At 37.6% G+C, this 24843-nt stretch overlaps 1 protein-coding gene across 5 annotated transcripts in view; it reads left to right on the top strand.

Moving 5' to 3' along the window:
- LOC149264869 (DEAD-box ATP-dependent RNA helicase 17-like) overlaps positions 1 to 24843 on the top strand; it is a 197888-nt gene that overhangs the window by 98821 nt on the left and 74224 nt on the right. For all 5 annotated transcript variants that reach the window (XM_089428980.1, XM_089428987.1, XM_089428999.1 and 2 more), the window contains exons 8-9: positions 3880 to 4184; positions 24256 to 24505. In XM_089428980.1, coding sequence (XP_089285106.1) covers positions 3880 to 4184; positions 24256 to 24505 — 555 coding nt within the window. The remainder of the gene's footprint in view (positions 1 to 3879; positions 4185 to 24255; positions 24506 to 24843) is intronic.

Here is a 24843-nt window from a genome sequence, read left to right as displayed (position 1 = left end):
CGGAGCATTTTTTATATAATATATATTTTTTTATATTTTGATGCATATATGTCAACAAAAACATGTAGAATGATGAATTAGATATAAAAAACATTAAAGACATAGATTGAACCATATAACAACAATCATCTAGAAGTTATAATCTTCATCAACATATTGAGTCTCATGATTCGTCAATCTTAAAATTTCAAGCTTTCAAAATTCAATATATAACATTTATCATCATTGATCACCAAAGTTGTACTTGTAAACTAAGTGTAACCATTACAACAAATAATATCTAACATGAAATGAAATGTTATAAAATGAAATGAAATGAAACAACTTTCAACTTTCATGAAGCATCATATTCATAATTCATTACTAATGAGTTATAATTGCCAACTTCAAACTTCAAACTTAAATTGTCATATATTGTTTAAAAAAATATCATAATAAATATGAAAGAGTCAATAGTTATAAAAACTATTAGAAACTAGAAAAGACAAGTAAATCTATTATCTATTGCTTATGCTTGGGCCTTTTGCCACCACGAAAAATGTCTAATTTTTTAGTCTTGTTGGAAAATCAAGATCTTTGTCATTAATATCACCCTCTAAGCATTAACATAAGATAGAAAAAGCATAGCATATCAAGTCAAGATTTTGTTTGAGTGATGCGTACATTTTTAGGAGGGTTATGATAAAGGAGTTCGACAACCATTGTCACTAACATCAAGGTACATAGAGAGATTGGTGCTCTTGATTAAATACGAGTTCCATACCCTAATACATGACAAAATTCAATGGAAACATTGCAATCCCCCAATCCTGAAATCCTGAAAAACTGATAAGTCGGATGGATTTTGAATGAAATCTAAAATTTTACCTTCTCCATATGAAATCCAATGAGGTCAGAACCACTCTCAAACATCCTGAGTCATTTCATGGTAATGTTAAAAATTTAAGTAAAAGGATGAAAATGAAGATTAAGGAGAATGTCACTCTTTTAAGAATTTAACATTACCATGAATCGCATATCAATACTAGGGCCATAGGCTTGATCATTAAGTTGCCCCCTCAAAACTTATTTGTTTCTTTGAAAAAAATTGCATTTGGAACATTACTGCAATTTTTTTTGTGCAAAAAAGGCTAAATGCTCCCAAAAAGGCAGGGAGCGTTTTTTTTAGGGAGTGGCTCCGGAACGCGAATTGGGAGAGGGAGCGAGAGGGTGGGGGGCGTTCCCCTGCAACCTTAATCCACGGTATGCTTCTAGGTCTTTATCTTGAGTCATGATCTTTATAATTATGTAAAAGACCCATTTGGGCATTTATATAAAGAAAAAAAATATTGAAGTGTCTAGGTGAGCTCCCAAGAACAAGTCGGCCAGCCAGTAGAAGTCAGCCTAGAGTGGGCTTGAAAAGCCACTTGAAAGGCTATATAAAGAAAGATTTCATCCTCCTTAGGGCGACCTATTTGTGCTTTACTTGAAAGAGATGATCTGCGATTTGGAGAGGCATGCGAAGGTCATTAGAAGGCTAGACGAGCCTTGAAAGGAAGATGTTTTGAAGTCATTAAAGATCTGATGTGAAATCCTCTGAAATATGCAAAGTCCCTAAATTCTGCTAGGGTTTCCACAGGGTCAAAGTTGCAGAAGTGGAGAAGTAGAAGTTGCAGAAGTGAAGAAAACACATTTGGCTGGTTGGTTGACTTGTATCTTGGTCAGAGCTAGAGGTCTTGTGTTGGGTCTTGGAAGTCTCCTTTGAAGTTAATAAGAAGAGAAGTTCTGATGGGTTTTCCCCTTGGAGGGGTTTTTCCCTGGCATGGAGCCTATATCTTGTGTTCATGTGATCTTTATTGTTTTTAGCATTTATTTGATGATGAAAAACATAATCATAATTAAGAAGGAAAACATAATATCACAAGTAAATGTCATGTAAGGAAAACGCTAAATTAATAATGCTGCTCTAATCAGTTTTCCAACACCTGGAATAGGGATTCCGTGGCAGAACGGATCCTGTAGCCGAGTAAGGGAGAATTGCTAAGAACTGAGGCCGAAAACTAAGTCGGACCTAAGATAGACTCAAGCATTTCAGTCCAGGTTTCGTTTAGCAGTTAGAAGGGATAAATAATTTGGTTAAGTATTAGACAAATTGTCTCAGGTTGTTCAATGTGGAACATATTGTGACCTAAGTCACCTGACACGGGGATTCGGGACACGTAGGATTCGGGATTCATGGTGTCGGATTCGGGACACGCTGACCCCCCGGAACAGGACACGTTATATATTATTTTATTAAAATATATATATATATATATATATATATATATATATATAATATATTTCAAAATATATATATATATATTAAAAATTAGATATTATCATATTTCTTACACAAATTTTAATTAATGATACAAATTTATTGATTTCAAACATAGATCTTGATTCTTCATCTATAGCTATGCCTATTAGTAATTACTAATTAGCATGCATAGTACATACAAAATTCAAATAAATGTCAGTGGTACTGGTCACATAAATGATAAATTTATTAAAAATTTAAATCATGATTCATAATTCATAACTGAAAGACAACTTACAACTAGATTTCACCATTTTTTTTAAATGGTGCAACCCTTTCAAAAGAACCAGATAAAAACTGAATCAATCAAGGTGGCACATCATGCTTGTTTGACCTCTAAATATCAACAATAATATTTGACCACTTTTTTCTCTGTAAATAACGCTGTTCCCTCCAAGCAAACCAGATTCAAGATGAAAAGATATAATGTTGTCCAGACTCCAAACCTTAGGGTTATATATCTCACATCTATACTCAGGAAAAACTGAAAGCAACCACTTCGTCAAATGCTTGCTTTGATATTAAAATATTGAACTCCATGCCAATCTCAAGCAAGGAATCTCAGTGAACCAAATCCCATTTATTACAGCAGCATTCCTTTAGCAGCATTTAGCATCTCAGTGAAGCAAGGGTTGTTCAAATTTGGCTCTTGAATATGCAACTACATTCAAGACAGAGGCCATATTTCATTAGAGAATCATCCAATCATTCAAAGAATAAAACCACCATTTCACACAGTTAGGATATGGAAGATACTAGAATAGGCCTTTCTTTTCTGGCAACTTATAATCGATTCATTAATCGCCAATCTTATGAACAGTACAAAAGAATGCTGAAAACTCTGGCTTGACACGTCCCAAAAATCGCGACACGCACTGCAAATTCGGGACACGTTATAGGACACGACGTGTCATAAAAGGACACGACGTGTCCTGAAGTTTGGACACGAATCCGCAGAGAATCGTGTCGGATTCGCTGGATTCGCGATTCGACAGGGCTTTTGGACGAGTCCGGTATCTTAGATTGTGACTCAGTGTCTTATTGGTATGGATCTATGAAGTTTGAACAATATATTGCACTGTAAGATTAATTGTTGTGTTGATTGAAGGAAGGAATTTATTGCTCTGTTTCAGTTGATTGCAACAATTGGCACTATTTATGGCAGAAGATGTTACTTGTGTTGAATTAATTATGTATTGAAAGAAAATTGTTGAAATTCTATGAAACCCTAGCATAAAATTGCCCTAGCCTATTACAGGGCAACCGAGGACTATATCCCTTAGGCTTTACTTTGGGAATACTTATAAGAATGCACCTATTGGCACGAACATGAAGCAGATGGAAAAATTCAGATGGTGCTGACAAAGCAAGTTTGACTATCATAAGAATGGAAATTCTTTACCAACCCTTGCTTTAATTTTTATTTGAATGGAAGAGCACAAAGAAATTCCTTCATTTTCAATTACTGAATATTATGCATGTCTTCTTTGAATAGTTTAATGAGTATTTGAAATCTCACGGTCAATTTATTTGCACAGGTTGTTGTTTTCTTCTCAACATGTGATGCAGTGGATTTCCACTATGCTTCCATATGTGAGTTTCACTGGGTTTCACATTTTCAAGAGGTGGATGAAGAAAAGGGAAAATTCATAAAATGCAAAACATTTCGTCTACATGGAAATATGGCACAAGCAGAACGAAAGGAAACTTTTCATGGATATAATGAAGAAAAATGTGCTCTTCTCTTATGCACTGATGTAGCAGCAAGAGGCTTGGACTTTCCGAAAGTTGGATGCATTATTCAGTATGACTCTCCAGGAGATGCAAATGAATATGTGCACAGGTATCTCCTCGTACTCACCTTTGCTTTACACAGGTTATGAAGATGTTGTTGCTTATGATTTTTCATTTGAGCTGCAGTGTTGCATGCATAATACTTATCATTTCTAAACTTTACTATTAAATATGATTTAGTTGTATCTGTAAAACCCAAAGGCTGAAGATTTTCTCTCGACATCTCTCGAGTCTCAAGTTTCAAGCACCAGTTTGTTTGGGTTGGATCCCCTTTCACCTTGTAACCTTAACTTCATCTATATATATATATATTTATTTAAATTTCTTTTCCAGAGAAGAGAACTGCAACATTTTTTTTCCAAGGGAAAAATATTATATCTAGTAAGTACTGTATATGAACAGAAACATAAAGTTCATGACTATTTTTCATTCTCACAGGAGCTGTTCCATGATTGCCTGAAGTCCAGTGTTCAAGACTCTTGATACATTGTGCACTCAATCAATTACTAATCCCGAATAACCAAAAACTTGCAGCTCAACAATATTCTTTTCTATGGTGATCCTTAGCAGAAATGCCAAAGTCATCAGTTCTACCCAATTATTAGTACCTCTTCCAAGCTTAACATGAAAAAGAACCATTGTGTATAAGAAGGAAAAATAATACCCTCCTGCAGCACATGGACCCAGGTTTCCCTGTGAAGTCCCATCAAAGAAGCCCCAGGGTTTTGACTTGTTCATTTCCAATGATCTGATCTCTATTTGCGGCTTGGAGAGAACTTTGATGCCTTCATAGATGTATTTGATCTTAAGGGAAACTTGTAATAGACTGATTGATTTCTCATGAAAAAGTATAGCATTCCTTGTGACCCAGATGACCCAACATAGAATAGTGGGTAGGGATTGTTGTGCAGCAACCTCCAGACCTTCCATGCAAGATTTCAAGGCTTCTTCCAGAGAATCTCTCTTCTATTAATCTTTACACCCTACTAAAGTGTTTTCCACTTTCCAAAATTCTATTGAATAGTGACAATCCATCAAAAGGTTTTCAATATCCTCCCCGTTGTTCCTACCAAGCATATGAGCTTGGCCCCTCCCAAGTTCTCTTTTGTAATTCATCTCAAGTCAACTTTTTATTAGACAAAGATAACCAGAGAAATAGCCTTGCCTACAAAGGTGCTTTGATTTTTCAAATTTTAATCCACCACTAACATTCTTCTTCAAAATCTCCCTCAAATAACATAGACGTATAACCAAGACTCTCTGTTTGTAAACAGTTTGTTGGATTCCTGTGCCAAACTAGAGTGTCCTGTTCTGGATTAATACCTCCGCCAACCTTCATCCTTAATGCCGGAGTGTACCGAGTGCTGGACATGAGGCATTACACTGTATCCAGGGGTTGACTCATATTCACACCTTTCTGCCATCTCCAATATTCCATGCAATTCAATTCCAAGTGATAGTTCAGGACAGTACCAGTGCCTTCCAGATGGTCAATGCCTTATTAAGTTTTTTATAGGACTTCTTATCCATTCTTCCATGGTGAGAGGATGCATGTACTTTTTCTGCATAACCTACTGCCAGAAACTTTCACCTGTGATTTACTGCCACAAAATGTTTTGCTGCTTGGGCCTGTTGTCGCCTGAGCTCACTCCATTTTAAGCCTATGTTGCAGGAAACGCTAGTCCTATGGGCATTTCTGGGTAGAAACGAAACGGAAACGCGGTTGGTACGACCTGGAAACACGTTTCAGGCCGTACTGCCACGTTTCATGTGGGGGAAACGTGGCCCAGTATGGCCTGAAACGCGTTTCCAGGTCATACAACCACGTTTCAGCGATAAAGTGACTTTTTTTTGAGTTTTTTTTTTAGATTTTTCGTTTTTATCTTTTTATTTTTGCTCCCTGCCAATTTAGGAGTGATAGAGGGAGCTATTGAAGATTGGAAACACAATTTTTTGAGTGGGGCAGCCTAATGTTCAAGCCTATGGCCCTTGTGTTGATATGCAGTTCATGGTAATGTTAAATTCTTAAAGTAAAAGGATGAAAATGAAAGAATGTCACTTTTCATTTTTATCATTTTACTTAAATTTTTAACATTACCATGAAATGGCTCAAGATGTTTGAGAGTGTTTTCGCCCTCATTGGATTTCATATTGAGAAAGTAGAATTTTAGATCTTACTCAAAATCCAACAGCCTTATCTGTTTTACAGGATTTCAGGATTGGGGGGATTGCAATGTTTCCATTAGATTTTGTCATGTACTAGGGTATGGAACTTGTATTTAATCAAGAGAACCAAGCCCTCTATGCAGAGGGAGACTCCCAATAATCAAGAGCACCTAGGGTACTAGGGTATGGAACTTGTATTTAATCAAGAGCACTAAGGTCGTTCGACTATGCAGGAGGAGACTCCCAATCAAGCACGAGACAAGAAATTAGAAATTTCTCGTGGCTGATTTTGGATATTGCTATTTTCATTATGTGATCATTCATGAGTAAATGTGATGTAAATTTAGAGACTTATAGTTTATGCATTGACATTGGACAATTTAATCATAATGTAATAAATTAGAATGTATCATGTATGCTTTATGATTGCACATATTTCTTAAATGTCCTAATATATATATATATATATTGTGTTTCCCCGTTTCCAAAATTTGGGGGGGTCACATTTCGTACCCGTACTCATTTTGGAAACTTGTACTCGTTTCCCCGTATCGTGCAACTTAGGTTTAAGCTATCTCGAAAGCAGGCTAAGGGGGGTGGTCCCTAAAGGTGAGATGGATGAGGAACTAGTTGAGAAAGGTAAGAATGCTCTAGAAACTCACACAAATTGAGTTTGAGATGATCTTAGATGTTGATGGGGATCTAATCATGGCCGTTGGTTCACCAACGCGAGATCATAAGAGCAGGAAGATGGGATGGAGATACACACATCAAGAGTGCGCATTTCCTTGGCAAATCGAGCTATCCGGCTACAGAGGTCAAGCAGGGAAGAAGAGCTCGAGCCAAAAGGGATGCAGAGGCTAGAGGGACTAGAGACAGTGATTCTAGCGGAGCTTTCCAGTGTCAGAGAGTCGGCAGCAAGAGGGATGAGTTTTCCTCAATGAGGTTGCACAGGGATTGCACAGGCAGCTTTAGAGGAGGGTTCGATTTAGCTGAAGGAGAGGGTGATTCAGTTGCTGGAGGACGAGAAAAGTTCCAAAAGGCCAAGCGAGTCATTTTCAGAAGCTAAGTCGAGGAGAGCAACAACATCAAATCAGTTCCATAGGCAGTACGAATTGGCTTGTGCAGAGGCAGCATAGAGGCTGACGCAAGGGTGTTCGAGCAACCAGTTTGAGCTAGTTTTAGAGCTGAGATCAGTGTCGGGTGAGACAAAAATTGTCTCACTAATTTTTGGCCAGATTATTTTGCCGAGGATTGCCAGTTTGGCATCCAGATTTTTGTACTCAGATTTCACTGTTGCATAATAATAATAAAACCCTCATCTGCTGCATTGGTTTTCCCACAGTGGTATTTTGCAAGGACATTTGTCCAAAAATAATGGTGTCAATTTTATTTTGTGCATGTGCTCTATTTTTTCTCAGTTTCCAGTTATTTTCCGCAGCGTGATTATTGGGAAGAAATTGCATTGTGATTTGTTCACGATTTTGCCGTAACAAAATAAAGTTAAACTGCATAATTAATCAGTTAGAAGAATAAATTCTAGTTGCAGCATTTCAAGGAAATTTTCACAAATCCCAACCGTCAATCACTTTGAATATTAGGTTTGTGGATTTGGTCAATAACTCAAAGTTATAAAAGGAAGGATGGGCTAAGGGAGAAGACACAGCTTGAGCACAAATGACGAGACTAGTTAGAGTGAGAACTCAATGATTGGGTGGAGAGGGACTTCCATTCAAGTGTGTAGGGTTCAAGGAAAAGTGCAAGGGGCAACAAAGGAAGGGTTGTAATCAACCAATAGATCGAAGGAAAGATCAAGGGTTAGATCATTTGGATCAAATTCCAAGTTTATTGTTGTATGTAATTTTCCTTAGAGGGCCATTATCTAGGGAGGGAGCCCTTGTATTATGTAGACGATCTCTAATGAAACAACGAAAGTTTGAAGGGCAAAAATCAGAAAATATTTGTGTGCATGTGTGAAATTGGTGTTTAATTTGCTTTTGTTGTTTATGTTAAAATCCTAGTTGTGTCTTTTGCTCAGTAAATTTGCGTAATATATAAGTATTACTGCAAGAAATTTGCTAGGTAGTAATTGGCTAGGTTGTTGGGGTTAGGAAAATCTAACTCTTCCAACACTGATTTGACTAGTGTGTTTAGTTTTACAAAGGAAAGCCAATGTGTGCACCTAGATGTGATTCTCCTTTGTAATTTCTGGTAGAGCCACAACCAGTCTAATTGTTCTATGTTTTACCTTTTTTCTCGTAATTTGATGATATAATTCTTAGAGATATTGGATATTTGTTGTTGTTTAAATTGCATTTTTGAATGCATAAATGGATTCAACATCCTGAAAATCTCTTGGGGCATTCGGATTGTGGACACTACACAACACAAACTTGCAATTTCGATAAATCCCTGCCAGATTTCAAATAAAATTGACCAGAAAATATGACTACAAAAGAGCAAAATGTAGAATAGTTAGACTATGCTACTTTATTGGAGTTAAGCTCAAAGCCTATATATTTTAGTGCTTTGTAACCATCCACTGTTTTTGTAGGGCAATAAAAGAGATAGGGCTTTCCTTGTGCTCCTATTTGGACCAATTAATTGTAACTTTTTTCAACCTTTCAAAATTATTATGGAAATGAAACATTGTAGAGTATTCAACCTAGTCTTTGAAGTGCAAATAAATTGGGACTTGATCTAAACTTCTCTCCATACGTGCCTAGGATCTCATTCGGGCCACATCGTTTGTTAGTACTTTAGAGACTAGGAATTTATCCAAAAGCCAAATGCTTTGCTATGCCTTCAGAACCAATGCTTTTGTTCCTTTAAGTGGGAACTAGATCCATGGGTGGCCATGGTGTTGCAAAATCTTGCACCTTGGTGCAAAGCCTCACCAAGCAAGGAAAATGCGTAACAAGATAGAGGTGTCACCGAATCACCATTGTCACCTTAACAATGAAACCTCTTCTATTTTAATGCTGGCAAGCAACCACCACAAGGGAGGCTTCCCAGTAGGACTTGGGGATCAAATAACCCTAGAGAATTTAACGCCAAGTGTCCCCCAGGACCTTACAAACTAAACCACTAGCTTAAGCTTGTAGGGGCTAGGGTTAGGTGTAGGTGGAGTGTAAATCAAACAAAAGGGTTCTTGGGTTCTACAGATGATTCCTAAGGCTATGAGGACATTGGGAGGCTCAAATAGATTCCTGGAACACACCCATTGCTCACAAAAACACTAGGATGCTACAAACTAGGTCAAATCTGCACTTTTGGATAGAAAACAAGACTTTATTATAACAGCAAAACCAATGATTCAAATCGCATAAAAATAATACCCAATTAAAGGTTAGAAAATTAGCAACTTAGGAAATAAAAATCAAGACTTTTCAATGTTTAAATTAGCTACTAATTGCAATTTAAACAATGAGGTCAAGCCTGATTGCAGAAAAATGCATGAAAATCCAATTTAATGCCTCTCAAACGTACTTTAAACCAATTCCAATAGTTGGTACATTCACCAATTAACAATATTAAACTAATTAAACATGTTAAGGCTGAAATTTATTCCCAATATCAATGTAATGAAATTGAAAAGATTAATCAATTAAACTATGGTTTTACAGTTTAAAATAAAAACTAAATTCTAGCTACAAGATGGATGAAGACTAGTGCCTTCTCCACCTAGGGCAATAGAATTTAGGATACAAATCAAACCTAGGGTCTTTTAAGGGGAAAATCTAATTCCAACACACTAGGGCAAATTAACCTACTGGCCCTAAGGTTTAAATTAGGGTTGTCAATTTTCGAGAATTTTAAGGGAGAATAGTTAACCTACACTCATTAAATCTTTAGAGAACAAGGACAATATCAACAAGGGACATGCACAAAATTGCCAAATTAACCTTTTTACCAATAATAACAAAAAATCTTGTGATAATTATCCAAGTCAAATAAATAAACTAACTTACTTTACATAACTTACTTTACATGCATAATCCAAGATTTTGTAATGTTCCAGACCACTTAAGAAGCTTATGACGAAGTTCGCTAGCCTAATGTGGTTCCCATAGGCTAAAGCAGGGAAATATTTAATAAGGGGGACTTAATTTGCCTAAGGAAACATTATATAAGTCTAAGGGGTGAAAATGGGACATTTCGTATGCAAGTGAAAAGTCACTTTATCTCTATAAAGTGACTTTATAGAAGTTAAAATGGTAAAATGGTCATAAGTTTATAAAAGAAGGAAAATGAGGAGACTCTCCTCATTCGTGCATTTGAGTTTTTGGAGAAAAGAGCTATTGGAGAGTTTTCTTGAGGAAAAGCTTAGGGTTTGGAAACCCTAGCCACCATAGTTGGTTTTAGTGTTAGAACTAGACACTCTAATTGGTTCAAGAAGAAGAAGATTTTCCGAAGATATTGAGGTAGAAAAGTGTTATCGGTTGATTTTATGTTCTTGACAGTGGTTACATGACAGAGGAAGGTCCTTTTACAAGGATAACTTATAGGAGACGTAACTACAGAGAACCCACTCCACCTACAAACGAAGATATTCCAAATAGTGAGAGTGAAGAGACACTAGAAAAAGACAAAGAAGTCAAAGAGACACCTGAAATAGAAATCCAAATATGGGTGATAAGGAGGAACAAACCTTTAACAGTTTGCTCAGGGCAATAAATGATTTGGCCAAAGGCCAAACGAATATGGTAGATCTAATGAAAGGGATGACAATAAGAGGGACTTCCACTGGAAAGGAGCCTATGAATGGAGAAGGATCCAATAGTGCGGAGGGTAGCCAATCACATGTTGCTACACAAAGCTATTCACGCTCAATTAGTAAATCTCAAAGACCCAATATGCCTCAATTTTTGCATGAGATGACATAAGATCCGATAAATCAGCCTAGTCAGAAGATCCCTTATGCTGATTACATGGAGGAGTACAGAGCATTAGAAGGAGTGGACCGGGAAACAGAAGATGGATGAGGAGACTCGAAAAGAGATAAGGAAGAAGAAACTTTGTTTTAGCTGTCAAGAGCCATGGGCACCAGGGCACAAGTGTGCTGGCAAGGGAAAAGTGGGCAAGGCTCACTATAGTCAGGTGTACTCGGAGAGTGATAATGATGATGGGGATGAGGAACTAGTATAGGGACAGATGCACCAAACAGTTGGAGGTGAGTCCTCACATGCGGAGGGCAAAGCTCCTACTATTGCCTCTATGTCAAGGTTCCCTATATATCACACTTTCAGAGTCAGAGGGATTCTAGTCGGGCATAAGGTGACAATATTGGTTGATAGTGGGGCTTCCCACAATTTCATACATGCGGACATAGTGGAACAGAGGGGAATTCCTACTGAGGAGTTCAATGGCTTTACAGTTGTCATACCCGGAAAAAATCAAATGTATTGCAATAGATACATCCCCAAGCTCCAACTAATTATGGGGAATTATATTGTGATAGAGGACTTCTTGTGGTGGATGTACCAGACACTAATGTAGTGCTAGGTTGTCAGTGGCTTTACTACATCAGGAAGTACACCACGAACCAGCGGAACATGGAAATGGAATTCAAAGACCCAGTAGATGGCAGAAGGGTAGTTTTGAGGGCCATGCATCAGTGCCCGCCAAAGCTAGTATCATCCAACCACATGGATTCGATGTTGAGGCGAGGTGATGTTCAGTGGGCAGTAGAGTGCCTTATCACAGACAATAGGCAGCCAGAGCAGTCACGATAACACTCAGATGACATTCAGATATTGCTTTGTAAACACCAATTTTTTTTTTGCTAACATTCCTCAAAGTAGACCACCAGATAGGGGTTTTGAGCATATCATAGAATTGGAGGAGGGTGTGCAAGCAGTGATAACCAATCCCTATTGACATCCCAAGGTCTACAAAGATGAGATAGAGAAGGCTATAAAGGAGTTGTTGAGGTTGGTTCATATTCGACATAGCTCCAATCCATTCGCTTCTTCGGTAGTGATGGCTAAGAAGAAGGACGACACCTTGTAGATGTGCACAGACTACCAAGCCCTCAATAAGAGGACAATTAAGAACCGATATCCTATTCTCGGGATCGATGAGTTGATGGATGAGTTGAAAGGGGCCAAATATTTTTCGAAGATTCATCTTCGTTCTGGCTATCATCAGATTTGGGTTCGGGAGCAAGATATCTCGAAGACAACTTTCAGGTGCCACTATGGGCACTATGAGTTTTTGGTTATGCCATTTGAGCTAACCAATGCTCCTGCGACTTTCCAATCATGTATAAACCATTTGTTCAATAAGTAGTTGCGGAAGTACTTGTTGGTCTTGTTCAATGACACATGGGTCTACAACATGACATGGGAAGACCACTTCAGGCGCCTGGATGAGGTGTTAGGGATCCTAGAGGAGGAGTTATATGCGAAGGAGTCCAAGTGGGAATTTGGCATGACGAAGATGCTTTACCTAGGGCATGTGATTGGTCATGATGGGGTTTAGGTGTACCAAGAGAAAATACGAGCAATCATTGAGTGGCCCACCCCAAAGAATGTTACATAACTGAAGGGTTTCCTTGGTCTTTATAGTTACTACAGGAAGTTTGTTAAGGGTTTCTCGCAGTTGACAACTCCTCTTACAAACCTCACCAAGAAGGGAGCCTTCAGTTGGTCATAAAAAGCACAAGAGACATTTCCCTTGGCAGCAAGCAATTTCAGGTTTGTCTCTTGTTATAAATATAATTTCCGGGATGACTACTTGTGTTTCCAGGTGGAGCATGGAGTCTGGAAAAGGTTTTGATACTAATTTGGGGTGCTAGCACTCAAAATCGTGATCCTTTGTTGACTGTTCATAATCAGATCTAAAATAAATTAAGTTGCAGACCCTAATCATAATATCAACACCTGAAAAACACCCTAATTAACATACAATAGTTGCAAAAGAAGCTGCATCTATTTGGACTTGTTTTCTTGCTAGTTGGATGATTGATTTGGTCTGATATTAGATTACAGAGGTCTGATATTAACATTGCAGGGGTGTGATCTCATTTTTTTCAGTGACTTCCAGTATTGTTTTCACATTGCATTTGGTACTGGAATTGGGATTTGAAGCATTATATTTTTTTTTGTCTTGCATCTGGTGGTTAATTGTGAACTATACTGGGCATTGATATCATCATATTAAAGACTGCTCCTAAGCTACAGTGAGTTCATTAGTTTGCATTGTTAATTTCAAGATTCATAGCAAAATTTGAATTTCTTCCGCTGCATTTAGTTAATTAATCTCACTGTTAGCAAGCTCATCTTATTGCTTGTAGTTGCAATTTTCTATTGCTTTAATTTGCTAATCTAAAAATTGAAAGGGAACTTCTAGTAAGTGCACATAAGTAATTAAGAGGCATTGCTGTGATCTGAAGTGGTTTCAAGTGCTTTAATTAACTCATAAGATTTGTCTTGGCATAATTCTCATTTTGGTTTCATTGCTAATACATCTTGCTGAAGGATAACTTCATATGGATTATATTAGATATCTTCTAAGTTGAATGTTCATTGGCATTTACTTACTTGACTAAGAAGCATTGGTTGCATTGTCTAATATCAATGTTATCCTGAGCACCTTAGCAAAGCATTTGTCTTGTTTGGCATGTCTTGGAAAGTTAAGGGCATTAAGTAATCTTGTTACATTGCATAGAAAATCATTGGCTAATTGTTTGAAAGGATAAGTGCCCTAGTTGTCATTTGACTTATGGTTCATGTATTAAGTGGATATCTATTTTCTGAATTCTAAGTTAGTGCAGAGCATTCATCTCATAGCAATTTTATCTTGTGGTTATTCTCCTATTCTTATAATTGAGATTGTCTCTTGAATATCATTAATAAGTACTTGTCGATATAACTCAAGAACAACCATAATTGAAGTACTTAAACATTAGCAATCTCATCTTAAGAATCGTTCACTAATATCACCTTGCATATCATTTTAAGCTAGTCTTGTATCTTAAAACTTACCTCCAAGCATAAGCTTGGTTGATAGAGAGATAGGAACAGTTTTTCGTCTTTGCTTGAGAAGTCCAGCCTTTCTGGTATTTAAAACGATGATCTTGCAGTGGTCAGAGCCAATCTCTGCAGCACCGGAGGTGCTAGGTACGTTAGATTTCAAGGAGAGGGGTCATTAATCACACCTTCGTGTGCTTCACCTTGACCCCTCTTTGCGATTTACTACAAAGTTTAGACTCAATATAGATAAAGATCAAAAGTCATACTTAGATTAGGCATTTAATTAAAATTAACTAAGATCTTTGCATTTCACATAGGTCCTAAGAATTGCATTTCATGTAGGATAGTAATGCATTAAAGCAGCAGTTGTCCATCTGATACTTGGTCTTGATTTTATAAAGCAAGAGTGTTGACTCCATAGGGCACTGGTCTCAAATATATATAAATTCAATCTAATCCTTAAAATCTTGCTAGATTTAACAAAGTGCTAGGCCACTCAACTGTGTCTCTCGGACTAGTTGGCTCCCAACTTGTCCTTCTTTATTTCATTTCCATAGGGTCTATCCCCCATAGCCTGTTGTTGGGAAATAACTAGAACATAGAGGTTGGGGATTAGGGTGACAAACCCTCGACCTTAGTCATTGTCGTAGTGCCTGTACAATTTGAGTGACAACAGACCCAAAATCACGTGGTCTCAGAATCAAATGTAGTTTGTGTTGAGATTAATGAAGAAATGTCTTAATGGAGTGACGGTTCAAACCGAACCTTAGATTAGGAGTTTGTTCCTGTGTTCTAGGGTGTTGTTTCAACTTCTCTAAATGTGTTTTTCATGTATATATTTCTCATGTAATGAATTGTAAGGGACAGAGTGTGTTGTGTAGAGGAAGCCTTACAGGTGGTGTTCCACACTTGTGAGCTGCTCAGGTTGTTTAATAAAGTTGATTTTGCTATTTTTGACATGGTATTAGAGCTTCAGGGCTGAGGATGACCTATAACCATGAGTGGAGGCAAAAATTTGATCGGCGGGGTTGGAGGTCGATCAACGTGTTTTTAAGGGCAATGGATGTGCCGATTCACTTCTGGCCTTATGCATTTTTTATTCTCAAGAACGGCGCAAGTGGACCGTTCTTGAATTGCGCCGACTGAGTGAAGAGGAGGAAGCCTTGGTGTGTCATTTGCGTGAGGTGATCTTGGCATCAGTGGCCGTGGAGGAGGCCGCAATTTTTTTTGCCTCTGGAAGGATGGTGAACGGTCGTTTGATCTGCGTTTTTGGAGATCCATTGATGCGCTTTGGAAGGCCGGCCATATCAAGTCGACAATGAAGTGGCGGTGATAGTCTGGAGGCCACGCATCAAAGGGTATCAGAGTTTCTCATTGCTTCTGGGATTTGGCATCAGCTCCTGTGGGATCTTTTTTTGGAGAAAGCTCCCAACTCAAAGCGTTGAGACTGCCGTGGAGGACGCAGGAGGTCGGGACATCAGAGGAAGTGGCTCACGCCTGCATGGTAAGTTGATGCTTCTAGGTGTAATAGTTGCTGCTGTCTGCCCGCAACATTTTTTTTCTTCGCTATTGCAGGATCGAGCCAGAGTGGAGTCGTGGTGGTGGCAACCCTGCAAGACATCTGAGTTGATTCGGCTTTGGGAGAGAGGTTGCGATTTGGAGAAGGCTCGGAGGGAGCATCGGGGCCATTGTGTAACATGAGATCTGCTACTTTGTTGATATCATACTTGCTGTGATTACTCTCCATTGATGGAGCTGTTGACTGCATAGACAAGTGATGGGCTTCTGAATTTTGCGAGATCGTGGAGAGAAGTACAAGCAGCCTTGGTATAAGCAATTTGCAAGAGAACGGATTCAGATTTTAATTTGAAAAAATTGTGCCACATACATTCATGATTAATGAAATGTCAAAGTCATCGGCATTTGCACTACTGGCTACTTGTTGCAGGAACCTCATGGGACATGAGGGATATTTGAATTCCCTTTAAAATTAAGATTTTTAATTAAAGTTTTTTTTTAATTCTTTAATTAAAAAAAGGGAGGGGCTCTTTATTTGATAAAGGGGGCGATTATTTTTTTAAGAAAGAATTGAAGTGATCTTAAAAAAAAGGGAGGATTTGGGCTCAGGTTTTATTTTGGATCTGGTAGTGGCAGTGGTTTTTGAAGATTTAGGTTTGTTTTTTAAATTCCTGGGGTTGAAGTTTTTTTTTATTCATTTAAGATGAATAATCAGTTAGCAGAAGCATACCTCAATGAGAATAACAAGCTGGATGGATCCAATTATTTTGGTTGGAAATTTAAGTTGCAGACCCTGCTTGAGGGACATAATGCATGGACAATTGTGAATAATGATGAGGTGAAGCTGAACCTGACTGCAGGAGGAACAACAACAACAATCCAAGACTGGGACAAGCGGGAGACTAAGGTGAGAATGCTCCTGAAATTGTTGGTCAAAGATTGCGTTATTCCCCATATTCGTGATTGCAAGACTGCACCAGAAATCTGGAAGATGCTCAAGGATCTCTATGAGGTCAAGAACACCAATCGATTGCTTTTCTTAAAGAGCAAGATTCTCTCCATCAAGATGGAGGAGAATGAGACAATTGTAGCATTTATTTCACGGATCAAGGAGCTTAAGAATAAGTTGGGTGACATCGGTGAAGCTGTGTCAGATACAGATTTGGTCATGATTACCATGAATGGTATGACTGACGAGTATCAGATGTTTATCATTGGCTTGAATGCAAGAGAAAAAGCCCCCGTGTTTGAAGAATTGACAGGGATCCTCATGCAAGAGGAGGAAAGGCGACTGACTCATAAACCTCAGAGTTCAGATCTGGCCTTAATGGCGAAGAAGAAGCCCTTCAGAGGAAAGCCAAATGCAGCACAAAAGAGCAATGTAGCCCCACAGAGAAAGATGCCCCCACCTCAAGGTACGTTTTTCAATAGAAATGACTTTGCGACCAAATGTTTTTATTGTGGTAGAACTGGCCATATAGCCAAATATTGTATGAAGAAGAAGTTTGATGAAGGCCGAAAGAGACATAAACAACATGCAGGTCATTTTGCTAATGAGGAACAGAGTCAGAACCTCAGACTGTTCATATCTGACTCTGCGCTTTCGGCTAAGGATGATGAAGCAGATACCTGGTTTGTGGACTCAGGTGCATCCATCCACATGACAGGGAACAGACAATGGTTTGAAGACTTCAAAGAGACCAGCAATGGAGCAAACATCTATCTTGGCGATGATAGAGGGTACCAAATCAAAGGTTATGGTAATATTCTTATTGTTTTGCCTGATGGAAATATTAGACATATTCATAATGTGATGTATGTACCCAAGATAAAAAAGAATCTGATCTCTGTCTCTACGATAATTGATCAAAATCTCAAGGTAGAGTTTTATAAATCATATTGTGTCATTAAAGACTTGTTGGATTGTATGAAGCCTATTGCATCAGGTATTTGTGTGGGAGGATTGTACAAGCTAAATGTCAAAAGTGCACCACATCAAGCATTGACATCATCTGCCATGACTACAGTGGACTTATGGCATCAGAGGTTCAACCATATTAACTTCAATGATCTGCTGCTATTACAGAAAAGAGGTATGGTCGAAGGTCTTCCTTTAAAACCTGTTCATATTGATTGTGATGCATGTGCACTGGGAAAGTTGCACATAGATGGATTTCTTGCGAATGCTGATAGGAGGAGAGATATACTCAAGCTGGTACATAGATTTATGCGGGCCTATGCAGACAAGGTCGTTAGGTGGTGCATACTATTTTTTACTGTTTATTGATGAATGTACTAGATTTACTTGGGTGTATTTCCTCAGGAAGAAGAGCCACACTTTTGAATACTTCAAGGAGTTCAGAAGTATGGTTGAAAAGCAGATAGGTAAAAGCATCAGGATTCTCTGCTCGGATCAAGGGGGAGAGTACAAGAAAGCTTGTGTCCTCAAATACTGCAAAGATCATGGGATACAACAACACCTCACACTCCTCAACAGAACGGGGTTGCAGAGAGGAAGAACATAACCCTTGTGGAGTGTGCTCGCAATATGTTAAAAGGTAAGAATCTTTCTAATGGGTTTTGGGCTGAAGCGATTAATATTGTAGTATATCTAAAGAATAGGAGTCCAACAAGAAGTTTAGATTTCAAAACTCCTTTTGAAGCTTTATTTGGTTATAAGCCTGCAGTTAAGCATTTGAGAGTTTTTGGTAGTAAAGCCTTTGCTCATGTCCCAAAGGAAGATAGAAAGAAATTGGATTCAAAGGCCATCAAATGTATTTTTGTTGGGTATTGTACAAAATTTAAGGCTTACAAACTGTTTAATCCCTCTACTCATAAAGTTTTTGCGAGCAGAGATGTAGTGTTTCATGAGCAGGTTAATGATGGAAGCCATGAGAGTGCTAATGAAGAATGGCACGTGCCCTTGTTGGTGGAAGAAGGAAGTGATGAATCAGGTGACAACAATGAGCAGGAGCAACAACAACAGCAGGAAGGGAAAGAAGATGATGTAGCTGTCAAGCCAAGTCCAGAAAATGATGATCAGACAAGGTTTGAAGCTACCCCACCACTCAGGAGATCAGGTAGGAAGGTTCAGTTGCCAGCAAGATATAGGGAAAATGCTTTTATAACTAGTATGATGAATGTTGTTGAACCCTCTAGTTATAAAGAAGCTAGTCAATATAGTGAATGGAGGGTTGCTATGGAAGAGGAATATGAATCAATCCTCAAAAACAAAACTTGGGATTTAGTTAAACTACCTAAAGGCAAATAACCCATAGGATGCAAATGGCTATATAAGCCTAAATTTAAAGCAGATGGGAGCATAGATAAATATAAAGCTAGGCTGGTTGCAAAGGGGTATTCGCAGCAAGAAGGTATAGATTATGATGAAACATTTTCCCCTGTAGCTAAACTAAACACAATCAGAATGATAATTGCTTTAGCTACCAAACACCATTGGATGATTCACCAGCTAGATGTTAAATCTGCATTTTTAAATGGGGACTTAAAAGAAGAAGTCTACTTAGTGCAACTTGAGGGGTTTGTCAAATAGGGTGAACATTGTTACTTAGGAGCGGGAGCGAAAACGCGTGCGGGAGCGACATTTTCAAAAGCTCCCGGTTTGGGAGCGAATCTCGGAGTGTTTTATCTATATATATATATATAGTTTTTTTTATTTTTTTTTATTTTTTTATTTTATTTTATTTTATTTTTATTTTTATTTTTATTTTTATATTTTGATACATATATGTCAACAAAAACATCTAGAATTATGAATTAGATATAAAAAACATAAAAAAACATAGATTGAACCATATAACAACAATCATCTAGAAGTTATAATCTTCGTCAACCATGTCCACAAGTTAGTAACATAGTAACATACAACATATTGAGTCTCGTGATTCATCAATCTTAAAGTTTCAAGCTTTCAAAATTCAATATATAACATTTATCATCATTGATCACCAAAGTTGCACTTGTAAGCTAAGTGTAACCATTACAACAATTAATATCTAACATGAAATGAAAGGTTATAAAATGAAATGAAACAACTTTCAACTTTCATGAAGCATCATATTCATAATTCATTACTAATGAGTTATAATTGCCAACTTCAAACTTAAATTGTCATATATTGTTTAAAAAAATATCATAATAAATATGAAAAGGTCAATAGTTATAAAAACTACTAGAAACTAGAAAAGACAAGTAAATCTATTATCTATTGCTTATGCTTGGGCCTCTTGCCACCACGAGAAATGTCTAGTTTTTTAGTCTTGTTGGAAAATCAGGATCTTTTTCATCAATATCACCCTCTAAGCATTAATATCCAGAGGTATCTTTGTCATTACCTCTGTATCTGTATAGGGATCTTTGTCATTAATATCACCCTCTAAGCATTAACATAAGATAGAAAAAGCATAGCATGTAAAGTCAAGATTTTGTTTGAGTGATGCGTACATTTTTAGGAGGGTCATGATAGAGGAGTTTGACAACCAATGTCACTAACATCAAGGTACATAGAGGGATTGGTGCTCTTGATTAATACGAGTTCCATATCCTAATACATGACAAAATTCAATGGAAACATTGCAACCCTGAAATCCTGAAAAATTGATAAGTCTGCTAGATTTTGAATGAAATCTAAAATTCTACTTTCTCCATATGAAATCCAATGAGGTCGGAACCACTATCAAACATCCTGAGTCATTTCATGGCAATGTTAAAAATTTAAGTAAAAGGACGAAAATGAAGATTAAGGAGAATGTCACTTTTACTTTAAGAATTTAACATTACCATGAATTGCATATCAATACTAGGGCCATAGGCTTGATCATTAAGTTGCCCCACTCAAAACTTATTTGTTTCTTTGAAAAAAAAAATTGCATTTGGAACATTACTACAAAAAAAATGCAAAAAGGCTAAACGCTCCCGAAAAGGCAGGGAGCGCGCTCCCGAGTCACTCCCACCCGGAGCACGGATTGGGAGCGGGATCGAGGGGGTGGGGGGCGCTCCCCCGCAACACTGAGGGTGAAGAACATTTAGTTGTAGGTTGAAGAAAGCGCTGTATGGACTAAAATAGGCACCCAGGTCATGGTATGACAAAATTGATTCATTTTTCCTGCAACATGGTTATAAAAGGAGCAAAAATGACCCTAATCTTTATACCGTGTTTGATAAAGAGGGAAAGATTGTTTTGATTTCTTTATATGTAGATGATCTAATCATTACAGGGAATGCTGATAATCTCATTAAAGAAATCAAGGAGCAGATGTCACAAGTCTTTGAGATGAAAGACCTTGGAGAGCTACATTACTGTTTGCCAGTTTGGGTTTGGAAGTTTGGAGGGACTTTCGACAAACTTTTCTGTCACAGAGTAAGTATGTTAGGAGCTTATTAGAAAAGTTCAGAATGGATTAGTGCAAAGTTGTAGCAGTACCTTTACAACAGAATTTAAAACTTCAGAATGATGATGGATCTAAGGAGGTAGATGCGACTTTGTATAGACAGCTAGTTGGGAGTCTAATCTACTTGACTACAACTAGGCCAGATTTGGCTTATGTAGTCAGTGCATTGAGCCAATTTATGTCAAAGCCCCTTGAGAGCCATTGGGTTGCAACAAAAGGTGTTTTAAGGTATCTCCAGGGAACCTTAGATTTTGGTATTGTTTACATTGATTCGTGTGATGTTAGATTGACAGGTTTTTCAGACTTCGATTGGGCTGGAAATGTAGATGACAGACGATCCATAATAGGCTATGCATTTAGCATTGGATCCGGGGTCATTACATGGAGCAGCAAAAAACAGAACACAGTATCCTTGTCTTCTGCAGAAGTTGAATATCAAGCTATGTGTGCAGCAACATGTGAAGCAGTTTGGTTGAGGAGACTTCTCCTTGATGTTGGAGAAGAACAGAAGGTTGCAACAGTGATCAAATGCGACAACCAGAGCTTCATCAAACTTGCAAATAATCCAGTATTTCATAAGGGCACAAAGCATATCGATACACAGTTTCATTTTGTCAGGGAGAAAATTCAGTCAAAAGAAATCCATATTGAGTATTGTAGTAGTTGTGACAATGCTGCTGATATTTTTACCAAACCTCTTGGTAGAATCAAGTTTGAATTGTTTAGGGAAGTGTTAGGCATATCTGTGAATCCATTTCTCCATTAAGGGGGAGTGTTGAGATTAATGAAGAAATGTCTTAATGGAGTGACGGTTCAAACTGAACCTTAGATTAGGAGTTTGTTCCTGTTTTCTAGGGTGTTGTTTCAACTTCCCTAAATGTGTGTTTCATGTATATATTTCTCATGTAATGAATTGTAAGGGACAGAGCGTGTTCTGCAGAGGCAGTCTTACAGGTGGTGTTCCACACCTGTGAGCTGCTCAGGTTGTTTAATAAAGTTGATTCTGCTATTTCTGACAGTTTGAACAGTGAACTAATCTCTATGCTAGGTCTGCTATTTGGACCGATTTTCTGAAAATATAATTTTTCCTAAAAAGAAATTTCTAGAAATTAAAACCTCTCCTGCTTGACTAAATTTGAACCACATGTCCATCTCCCCAATGTGTATCCAAATATGTTTCAATTTGCTGTTGAAGAAGAGCAAGGTTCAAAAATAGAAATGGCTAAAAATGACTGAATCAAGTATCTGAAAGTACTTTGACTCTCCTCAGCCCCCTATGCATCTTTCAAAATGTATATGCAAGTCCAATGCGCAAGGAAATACTAATAAAACTAGATCTCTGGTACCCTGAATTGGAAACCTACTAGGAATGACACACCATGTGTTGTCCTCCTGGAATACTAATTTCTGGATAATCCATGAAACTCATATATTGCATCTCTGAAACAAGGTCATGCTCGAATAGTGCTTTGCGACAAGGTACCCATTTGGTGAAGGTACCCATGAACTCTCGATACGAAATTGGTGAACTCTGCTATGTAGAGCTCACCCTGCACAATATCTACAAACATATGCTGTATCTTGATACCCAGATTTATGTAGACAAATCTGGTGTTGACAAGGTCTACAGTCATTTGCTTGCGATCTACTGTTTCTGTGATTGTTTTGAAATCGGTCTAAAAATAATTTTCCTCTGCCGCACCCACGACCTCTTTTAGCAATGAATCTAATTGTTTCTAAAATGGTCTAGGACTTCCTCTCACAACCCTTGCTTACAAATCATGGTGGTCTTTATGTGAGTCTAGTACGTGCTTTCTTGTCGTCTGCCTATAAGATCCTACAATGTCTTCCTTCTTGATAGCATTATACTCTCACACTTGAGCAAATCTGTGCTAAACATTGGTATTTTCCACTTGTCAGTTTTGATATATTATTATTATTATATTATATGTATTTTTTCCTTGTTTCTGCAAACACAATTGATTAGTGGAGCATCGTGCAATCCCTGTGGCTCAATCAGGTATATTTTTCAAGTCTTCTCTTCTCAGTATCCCATGACACCCTCACTTCTGACATTACAAATGACGAGATTGTTATGCATTCTCTTATCATCAACTAGACAACATCCAAAATGCTTTGAGGCCTCGTGACATTGTCTTCCTTGTCCACACATTTTCCCTTTTTCTTTCTTCTATCCTTTTTACTTTTTTCCTGTGACATCGATATATTTTTTTCGCAAGTCTAAGTTCTAGGAAATTAGATTCAGTTCTGAAAACTGTTACCTCGCTTTTAATACAGTCTCGTCTTCTTTCTTACAAGAGAAAATTTCCTTATCCTGATGTTGCACAATATCTTGTCCAAAATTTGGGTCTCAATCTCCTTCGTTGTCCTTGGTTTCGATTGATTATGATCTCCATCACAAGTTTTGGACTCTCTTTTGCTGTGCTATCATGTTGAGCAAATATATTAAAAAAAATGAGAATCTTGTGCATGATGTGAGATGATATTTTTATTAAGGAAGATGACTTGTTGTGAATTTACTTAGATGTAATGGCATGACTCCCAAAGCATGGGGGCATATCTTAACCACCCATTAAACCACATGTGCTTTATTTTTCTAGTCTAAAAGTCCTGAACATTATAACTGGTCTACACACTAGGTTTATTTATAATCTTAACTTTGGTTATTAATTCCTATCATTGCGTAGAGGTCCACCAACCTTAAATCATTCTATTCCATATAATTCGTGCTGTTATAATTTATTTATGTTATGTAGTGGTTAGCATGGGATCTTGAATCATGATCAATAGACCCTGAACAATATGTTATACCTAAGAACCTAATCCGGACTAGCAAATTATTTCTTTAATATTTTATCTCTCCCTGGATATTTGTACTGGGATTTTGCATTATGTTCAGTTAGCATTGTTTCCTAGACAAATAACTCTTGTTCTGAAGTAACCTAAATAAAGTTTGCACATAATCTTGTTTATGCCTAAATATCAGACAATGCTATCTGTGATTTTCCAATTTGCTTTTATTTTGCAGGGTTGGTAGAACAGCTCGTCTAGACCAGAAAGGTGAAGCTGTGTTATTTTTGCAGCCTATTGAGTTGGATTATTTGAAAGAATTGCAGAAACATGGCGTGCCCTTGAATGAGCTTTCAGTTCAAAATGTTTTGGATCATATTCAAGTGCGTGGAAGGACATATAATAAGCAAGCAAAATGGTCTGCACTAGATATGCATCCTGGGGCATTGGCTATGCAGAAGGCTTTGGAATCATTCATTATGATGGAGGTAAGCTTTTAATTGGAAATTCTAACACATGTATAGGTTGTTTTGATGGGTTAGAGTTTTATTTATTATTAATTATTAATTTTCTACTTCTTATTGTGTTTTTGTAGTTCTGAGATTCTTAATTGATTGATTATTCTAGTTTTATATTTATTTGACTTTTTAGGAGTCAACAATCTTCACCATCGTTGAACAAAAACCATTCTTGAGGGTTGGGGAATTCATTCCTAGTGTTTCCCAGTTCCTTGGAACTTGGGAGTCAGAAAGAAACATTCTAGAATGAACGAGAGTTATTTGGGAGCTTCAAGGTGAGTGTTGAGGTGCCCTCGAGGGCTTCCTGA

Source organism: Pinus tabuliformis, chromosome 6 (genome assembly GCF_031772625.1).
Source record: "Pinus tabuliformis cultivar Carrire ecotype Pingquan chromosome 6, CPIR1, whole genome shotgun sequence".
In the NCBI taxonomy this organism is placed as follows: Eukaryota; Viridiplantae; Streptophyta; class Pinopsida; order Pinales; family Pinaceae; genus Pinus; species Pinus tabuliformis.
Note: the sequence above shows the minus strand (reverse complement) of the source record. Positions and strands in the feature narration are given on the sequence as shown.